Raw genomic sequence first — 9,157 nt, forward strand, 5'->3', positions numbered from 1 at the left:
GGAGGTTAACGAGGGTTCCATGTGAAGAGCAAGGAGGTCAGAAAAATTTCCCTAACTAGCATTCCCTTGCTCTAAGTTTCTAAACACTTCTATATCTTATACACACACATACACAAATATCATATCTTTATATCTTTCAAAGCCACTGCTTTAATAGTGATGAAACAAGCCCTGAATCTGCTACATGGGAGTGACTGTAAGTTAATGAATAATTTCAAGTAATGTTCACTATTGCAGTAACAGATTTTCCACTGAGGAGGATACGCTTTTGAATGCATGGTACTTTATTTAAACATACATATATACAATGTTGACAAAGGAAAACCGTGCAGAGTTCAGCACAGTGGCTGCATGCATTGGTAGGACAGGCAGAGTCAGGTTTCACAGTATGAAATATGGGTTGAAAAATAGGAAAAGACTGGAGAGCAAGTTTCACTTCCCATCACCACATAGAAGGATCTTCAAGCCTGTAAAACATAAGCAAAACATGTAGGAGAAGCTTCCCAACATCCTGGGAACAGTGAGACACTCAGTTCTGAACTGAAATTATTGGAAAAGCTGCTGTTGGCATTGTAAATAGGAGGCCAGTAGAATATCAGGATGTGAGACAGTGGCATAGTGTACAAAGCCCCAGCTGAATAGCTTTCACTAAACAAGTGAGTCTCAGGCAAAGCACCCAGGGAGTGTTTAGAAGGTTTTGTATGCATCAAATGAGTCAAAGAACTTTGTAACATTTCTGAAAATCAGAACTACAGGAATCACACAAAACTGTAACAAGAAAGTTATTGTCACTCTACTCTTTGAATATGCTCCCTTGTTTTCCTGAAAGCCTTTTTATGTAGTAAGATGCTATTTATTAGACTATGAAGGACCCTTTTTAATAAAGTAGCATTCATAGGCAACTTTAAGGTTGTCAAGTTTTGTCTCTAACTGCACATGGTTGAGGCTCTCATTCAAAGTGCAATTAACTTTAGTTCTTGAACTAGTCCTGTGCTTTAAAGCCATAAAACAAAGACCAGCAAAGCTCTAAGTAGTCCTGGATTGTTATCGTCCTAACCTTGAGTAGATGGAGTCAACACTAACCTTTTTACTGTGGCAAATATGATATGAATATCCATCAGACCTGAAAAGGCACTTATCATTTTAGTATTTAAAGGCAACACTTAGGAATTTTCTACCTGCTTCCTTTGTACTTTGTTATATTCCAAGAATCTGTGAGCATTTGATGTTTAAGTCTAGGCTGGCACCTCCAGGGACAAGAGTACTGGAGTTTTATTCCAGTCTAAATCAAAATTTTTCTCAGAGAAAACAAATCTAAGAACTCTATACTTGCATTCTTCACCCAAGCTGACCATTTCACATGACAACTGAGGAGGATGGGTGGGAGGGCAGGCAGAGGTTCAGCGGGCCCTAGGATTCTCTAGGGAAGACCCCAAGGAAGAGTGACTCTTGAGTCCTAGTCACTGAGCAAGTGTTCTAGTGACCTCTTCTGGGGAATTTGATCCTTAATGTTACAGAGCTTTGAGTTAAAGGTAGACAAGCCACCATAGAAATGAACAGACTATGTGCAATGTAACCTTACTGAGGGTAGAGGCCTGAGGGCAGAGGACAGAGAACCTAGGCAGTTATGAAAACTGAGAAGGACCAGGTTCCTTTTTTAGCAGCACTCCTTATCCAAGAGGCACCAGACTCCTAGCCCAACATATGACACTTAGATATTGGTGGGGACCTCTTTCTAAGACAGATCCACATGCTGACAAAAGACTTGTAGCTACAGACAAGCTCCTAAGAACAATACTTCATTCAACATGCATTCACTGAATGCAATAAATTGTGGTTATCAATTGAGCTAAAATGTAAGTCAAAACAAGAGCACTCCATGATTTATCTACAGCTTCAAGTAAAGCCAGGAACATTGGACCAAGACCCATCAGGAACACTCCCTAGGACATCTAGATATTGAACACAGAATATGAAAAAATGAAAAAAAAAAAAGGTCCCAGCTAAAGCATTTCAATTTATTTAGGGACTCCCCCAATTCTAGTTGGAAATTCTATAGAGTAATGTCTGAGGCAAAAGTTCCTCAAGTTTAACATTTTCAAAAGAGCAGCTGATAATTTGGGCTTGAAAATATTTCCCCACAGAAGTTTAGAGAATCACAAATGAGTACACGAAAAGAAAGAACCTCCCCTACCTCATTCCTCATTCCTGCCTGCCCAAATCCTACTGTGGTAGTTCAGTTTGTGTGTCAACTTGGCTGGGCCTGGTTGAGTGGCTGGGCAGCTGGATGTAGTACTCCCCATGATGAGACTGGTAATCAACTCCATGGTGGAATCTACTGTGAGCAGCTGAGTAGCTGCCTTAGGGAATGTGGGCTGCTTCCTGTATATAAGCAGAAGCCTTGGGGAATGGTCTCTAGTTTATGGCACACTTGAGCCCCACATGTCGTTGTTCAGCAGCCTGCCATATTCTGTCTCGGGACTTACAATGGACTTAAATTAATAGCCTGCCATGTGGTTTGGTAACATCGGGACTGTGCCATTTTTTGTCATCCTTGGGCTTGTTAGCCTCAGTAGCCAGTAGCTGCTTTGAAGAGATGCCTCTAGCTTCAGTGGGTTGGGAGCAAGAGGCAGAGCTGCAGCCCAAGATCAAGAGGCTCTCACACAGCCCCTAGAGCTGGCATTTTGAACTCGGACTTCTAGCCTTCCGAACTGTAAGAGAATAAACTCCTTTTCTTCAAGCCATTCCAGTTGTGGTGTATTGTTGTCAGAGTGGCACGAGGTAGCTAGAACACCTACCTAGTCTTAAGACCTCATTCTAATGCCCCCCACTATGAAGTCATCTCCAGCCTCCCACCATTGAGCACCATAGGCTCCGCATTAAAGTCTGCATCACAAGCCTTTTCTTACCTAGTTCTGGGGACATTTTCTGTGCTCTCTCTCATCAAGAGGTCTGAAATCAGTGCCTCAGGGCTAGATCGTTTTCCATACCTTAAAAAAAAAAAAAAAAAGTCTTTTAAAGAAAGCTTACAATAGCCATTAGAATCTATAGAAAAGAGAAGAGAGCTTCCCATTTGGATTGTTAAACCTAAAAATTGTTTTCAATTGATCCTCTGCTAAGAAGTAGTACACTAGGTGTTATGAAACATACATTATCAGAAACATACAGATGCAATTTTATTACTCCAAACCAAACTCACTGCCGTTGAGTCGGGTCTGACCCATAGAGACCCCTCCTTGTGTTTCCAAAGTGGTATCACTACAGAAGTAGATTGCGCCGTCTTCCTTCCAAGGAGTGGCTGGTGGGTTTGAACTGCCAGACTTCTGGTTAGCAGTCAAATGCCTTAGGCACTACTCCATGTGGCAGGAAATAAAATTACTCAGTGTTATTGTTTAAATCTCTACTATTAGTACATTAGATATAGTTCACAGAGCAGCTGACATCTCAATGAAGAGACCAGATGTAATTCTAGAATCAGTGTGAAAAAGAAACTGAAAAAGACTGATGCTCTAGACTCACCTGTATCTCTAAATCTCAGGTTCCTCATTTGTGAAAACAAAATAATAATCTCTACTTCAATCAGAGTTTTGGGAAGACCCAAAGAGAAATGTGTGTCACAGTGCTTTGAAAGTGACAGTGATATGCAAATGCAAGCGACTGCTGTTGAAATGCACAGGATCTTAGAGATTCTGGGTCCTATATACTCCATTTTTATTTGGTGTGCCTAACAACAAAGTTATATCTGCCCTGTAAATATAAAAGAAGCTACTGGTCTGTAGAAGTATACTTGGTCTTTTTTCTCCTGTAGCAGGATATAGATAGAAAAATAAATGAATGCAGGCCATGTCTACCTGCTCTATTCCAGGTGAGTGAGTTTCCATCTCTTAATAGTTCTCTCTCTCTCACTCTCTCTCTCTCTCTCTCTCACACACACATACACACATTGCTAAAGGTTGATTTCCATATCATGCTGTACTTTTTGAAGAGGTATTTTTTCCTCTTTCCCTAAAAAGACATTGGTCAGCAGCAGCAATACCCTTCACAGATGAAAAATTGGCCAGGGATTGATTAACTAATAGGTGAAATAGCCAAACAAAGCCAACAAGAGGGTATGCACTCTAACTGCATAGCCAACATAATTAAATCTAAATTTTTGGTAAAGATTTCCCTATTATTGTTCCTTTGCTGAGACTCATGGAAAACAAACGCTGCTGTCCCTCCATCATCTGTAAGATTTCTTCAAAGATTTTCTGGTGTTTTGATATCTAACTGTAAGCAGCTGCTTATACTTATTTATTCTATCAGTTGATTTTACTAATGTTAAAACTCTTGGGCACCCTTAACTCAATTTATCTTCATCACACTCCAGAAACACAAGTGGCAAATATCGACTCCAATTTACCAGTTAAAAAGCTAGGTCAGTAATAGCAGGATCTCTCAATCTTAAATCAAGTGGCATCCAGAACACCCTCCACATTGTTCCTGCTCTAATTAATCCTGGATTATATTGTTTCTTTCAAAGATGTTTTAACTTTCAAAGATTGACTCTCAAGGACAAACCCGACTGCACATTAGAATCGCCTGGGGAGCTTTATTGAAAAACACCAAAGCCCAGGTCCCACCCCTCAGAGATTCTGATTTAATTGGTCTGAGGTGGAGCCCAGGATCAGTGTATTTGAAAAGCTCTCCAGGAGAACCGCTCATCTAGGGCCGGCTTTCTCAACCTTGGCACTACTGGCGCTTTGGACCACATAATGCTTCATTGTTGGCAGCTGTCCTGTGCATTGCAGCATCCCTCACCTCTACCCACTAGATGCCAGTAGCACAGCTCCAGCTGTGACAACCAAAAATGTCTCCTCACAATGCTAAATGACTCCTCCTTGTTGAGAAAAACTGATCTATAGGGCTGTGTCGGAGTCCCTGGGTGATGTAAATGGTTAACACGTAGGGCTGCTAACCAAAAGGTTAGAAATTCGAGTCCACTCAGAGGCCAGGAGATCTGCTTCCAAAAAATTACCCATTGAAAACCTCTAGAGCACAGTTCTACTCTGACACACATGGGGTTGTCATGAGTAGAAGTCGACTCTGTGGTTCTGGTTTCTAGAGGAAAGTGTGAGCAAATATAGTAGACCCCACACTCTAGAAAATCAGAGGCAGAGACAGCCCATAAACGTAGCTTAAAATTATGGCTTAAGTAGAGAAAAGGAAGAAGTGGAATGATATTCTACCAGATCACCATTTATACCAAATTAAAACAGATATTCACAAAATGACACAGTAATTTTCTAAGGCACACACATTGTCAAGGATACATGCCAAACACATTCGAATGGGTGTCTGTGGTGAAAAGGCAGAGAGGAAGAATCTCGTGGGTTTTAAGAAAGAACTTATAAAGAAATCTGGAACTTATAAAGAAAATGAGATAATTGAGACCACATCTCTGCTAAGTGAGGCATAATCTTTTTGTGTGACATTATGGGGGAGGAGAAAAAGTGAGAAATTCCTGGGGCCAGCTCTTCACTTTCTGATGGGGCTGTACACACAAAAATCATCATATAATTTCTTAGAGGAAACAAAGGCAGGATGATGCACTCTACACTACCAACCTAACATTTGCTCTTGGGGTGAATGCATTGGAGACAGGAAACTGTGCCTCAGGGGTGAGTCGTTCCCATCTAACCTGCATCCCTACCCACAAAACTCAAGTTCCTTTCCTCTTACTTTTTCCTTATCAGAGATGTTGGAGAGATCACATGGCTGATGGTGATGACAATATTCAAGGAAACTCAATAGAATGATTCTAGTTCCATCACCCTTAACACAAAAGCTTTCATGAATAGCCCTTAGTTGCAGGATCTATAAAATGGAGATAATTATACTCTCTTCAAAGCTTTGAAATAAAGACTAAAGGAGATAATGCCTAGGAAAACATTTTGAAATGGTAAAGCTTTATACAATGGGATGGGAAATGGCAATCCCCTTCGAAAATGTAAGTTCTACAGTATATTATACTGTAACTGAAATAGCCAATAAAAGTTTCCTAGAAAAAATAAATAACAGCAGTGACTTAAAAGAAAAATCTGGTTATTTGTATAGTTCTTTTCTCTGGTTTGTATGCTAGCAAAAGCAAGAATTTGAAGCAATGAACTTTCTGGGCAGTCTATTAGGGTATACGACATTATTGCTTTTCCCTGATTAAAATGATCAGATTTCAAAAGATTACAAACCAATTATCATTTAATTCTAGCATTTCCAACTATCCCTTGATTTGTAAACAGTGAAATTATGCTACCAAAAGTTAAAAAAAAAAAAAAAAAAAAAACGACAACAAAAACAGGTTCTAAACATGTTAAATAAAACAAATGCTTTGAAAGGTTATCTCTTGTAGCTTATTAAGGTCATTTGATTTGTCATCCAAACAAGATATTACATGATTTCTACCTAAGAGGAACCAATTTTGAAAACACTTTTTAAATCCTATATTATGTCCCAATGAGTCAAAAAAAATTGACTCCAGCAGTGAGTTTGGGTTTGGTTATTTTTATATCATCTATAAATAGTTTGGATTTGCCTTTTTACTTAATATTTAATGCTAAGAGTGGAAAGGTGGTGTTTGATTTTGCCTTTCTGGAAGTTCAGAGTAAAATCTTACAATTTCTCAGATTCCTTGGAAAACCAGGATTCATCCTAGAGTGACTAAACCTATGTAAGTTTCTCCTTAATAAAACACCAAAGGAGCAGTTCTTTTCAGAAGTCACCAGCTGAAGAATAAGGAAAGTCTCTGTGTCTTAAATCCACTGGCTACTTGCTAAATCTCCAATTATGGAGACTGGAATTTTCAAGTAAGGAACTGAGACTGCAGAAAACAAAACACTATATAGAAGGGAGAAGAAAAAAAAAGATAGCTCTCTTGGTCTTTTTTTCTAAATACTCTCATTCAATTCATACTGGGCAGCTTGGAACATTAGGCAGTCTTTAGCAGCCCAGATGTTTCCTTGTGCTGTTTGTTTGCATGTTTGCTGTTCTTAAGATCCCTTGGTCACCCTCCTCCCTTCCTCACTTCCCTGGCGCACTCACTCCTGCCCCTTTTCTCGGAGCACTTTCTCATCTCGGTTTTTAGCAGATCCTCAACCGCTGTAAGGATATAAAAAGAAAAGGGGGTATGTGGGAGGAGACGGTCAACTACACAGCCTGGGGAACTTTTATCTGTGGGTCATGGTATTGTGTGACTGTAGTTGCAGCCTGAAAGTACCTAGTGCCCTTGCACAGTTACAAGTATTCAGGGTGTGTGTGATACTGCCCTGTGCCTAGGATATAGCGAGGTAAAAGAAATGGTCCCTGTCCCTTAAGATCCCCAAGTCCCAGGAGTGCAGACATGGCACGCCCGGAGTCAGCTCTCGTGGAGTCCACCCACCTCTGCCTGGTGATGAGGTTGATGTAGTGCCGCAGCGCCGAGTAGTATCTAGCCAAGTCCTCGGCAGGCGCGTCCTCGCCGGGGTTGTCCGGCTTGGAGGGGTACGCCTGGACCAGCGCGCCCAGGCACAAGAGCAGGGTCAGGGCAAGGGTCAGTCTGCACAGCCCCAGTCGCTTGCTACCCAGCATCTGCAGGCACAGAAGGCGCGGCCGAGGGGCTTCAGGATTCATGGAACACACGCTCCCACCTCCCTTCTCTGCCACCCGAGCCTCTCGAGCTGTACCGCTAGCGACTCCCGGTTCCTCCCCGACCCAGCCCCGCAGAGGGAACCCGAGCGTGGCGAGCACCACTTTGCTGGCTCAGAGCATTATCTACTGTGGTCTCGCCCCTCTGCTCAGCCGGAAAGCACCGCAAAACTTGGCCCCAAGTAGCAAAGCCCAGAGTCGCTGGGCAAGACTCCAGAGACGAGGGGGATGGGGGCGGGGGGTGTCCTCTCGCCCGTTAGATACTTTTAAACACAATGAGAAGTTCTTCCCATTCAGTTGAAGAATTATCATTTTCCTACCCTCTACGCCAAATCTCTGTTGGAGAAGAAACTTTCTTTTCTCTTAGTTTTGGTCTGCAGGTGCGATCCTCGACAGTGGTGGCCGAGATCACCATGAGGAGGAAGGAATTTTTTGGTGGGTTCTGGGGTAGTACGGCCCGTCTCAGTTCCCATCCCGAGGATTCCGGGAGTGGAAGGGCTCCAGAATGCCCGGGATTCCTCAGTCAGGGTGCTGCCTGGGAAACCTCCCTCCCGCGCACCGCCCTCTGGCTTCCGAGCGGCGACCTCGAGGACAGCGCCAGCTGCCCTGGGTTGGAGGACCTGTGTCCTCCCTCCATATTCTCCAAAAACTAACTCTGCGGGACCGCCCAACAGGAAGGGCCCAGGACAAGGGAGAATGGACAGTCACAGGGGACTCAGAGGAGGAGCAAGTGGAGTTTTGCCGCCAAGAGGGCCTGGCGCGCAGAAGGGGGCTGCGGAGAGGGCAGAGCCTGTCACGCAAAGCTGGAGACCCGAGCTCGACACTCCGAGGGCTGTAGGGTTCGCAGAGGGTGAGAGGGCACCCCGGGCAAGTTCGCGGCGCTCCCTCTGCTCCGGTCCTGGCGGAGCGGATGGTGGTACTCACGGTGGCCAGCTGGTGGGCGGTCGGGCGTGGCCGGGCGGCTAGTGCTCTGCAGTCTGGCGCGCCTCTCCGCGGGGTTAGAGCTGGCTGATGGGGTGTTGAGAGTGGGTCGCAACAGGGCTTTTATGGCGCTCCCTCGTCGCTGCAGGAGGGGCCTCGGGCAATCACGCTCGGATGACTCCCACCCCGCCACTACCCGCCCCCGACTCGCGGAGGGAGGGGGCTGGAGTCGCAGCCGCAAGAACGCCGCTCCGGGAGCCACCCATACCCCAACGCCCCCGCTCCGGGAAGGGTCCGAAACGAGCGCGCCCTCTGAGGGCGCAGTGGACGCCAAATCCCCTGGCCCTGCCCTCCCGCGGAGCCCCAACCCCGCTTCCCTTTAAGACCCATCTAGTCCAGCTGAGTTTCTGGGCAAGAAATAGCCCCATCTTTGTCTCCTGTCCACGGGACCACCGATAAGCGCCAGGGTAAGGGACTCCTGAATCCTCTACTTGGCTGGAGCATCTTCGGGACACGCGCCTGGCACAACTCTGCGCGCATTTGGAGGGAAGTAACTTGGCCCAAATTTTTCTGCACT

At 44.4% G+C, this 9,157-nt stretch overlaps 1 protein-coding gene across 1 annotated transcript; it reads right to left on the reverse strand.

The window, feature by feature from the left end:
• Positions 1 to 442: 442 nt before the first annotated feature.
• On the reverse strand, positions 443 to 7,602 carry NPY (neuropeptide Y). The gene is made up of 3 exons (XM_007945841.2): positions 7,415 to 7,602; positions 2,910 to 2,990; positions 443 to 467 (listed from the first exon to the last, which is right to left on the reverse strand). The coding sequence occupies exons 1-3, from the start codon at positions 7,600 to 7,602 to the stop codon at positions 443 to 445; spliced, it is 294 nt and encodes a 97-aa protein (XP_007944032.1).
• Between the last annotated feature and the right edge of the window lie 1,555 nt (positions 7,603 to 9,157).

Source organism: Orycteropus afer, unplaced genomic scaffold (genome assembly GCF_000298275.1).
Source record: "Orycteropus afer afer isolate SDZICR_OR568_19922 unplaced genomic scaffold, OryAfe1.0 scaffold00008, whole genome shotgun sequence".
NCBI lineage: Eukaryota > Metazoa > Chordata > Mammalia > Tubulidentata > Orycteropodidae > Orycteropus > Orycteropus afer.

Coding starts and splice junctions, on each gene's coding strand:
- NPY (XM_007945841.2), bottom strand. CDS start 7,602: ATGCTGGGTAGCAAGCGACTGGGGCTGTGCAGACTGACCCTTGCCCTG. Junction 2,991..7,414: donor AACCTCATCACCAGGCAGAG/GTGGGTGGACTC, acceptor TTTTTTTTTAAG/GTATGGAAAACGATCTAGCC. Junction 468..2,909: donor GAAAATGTCCCCAGAACTAG/GTAAGAAAAGGC, acceptor TATGTTTTACAG/GCTTGAAGATCCTTCTATGT.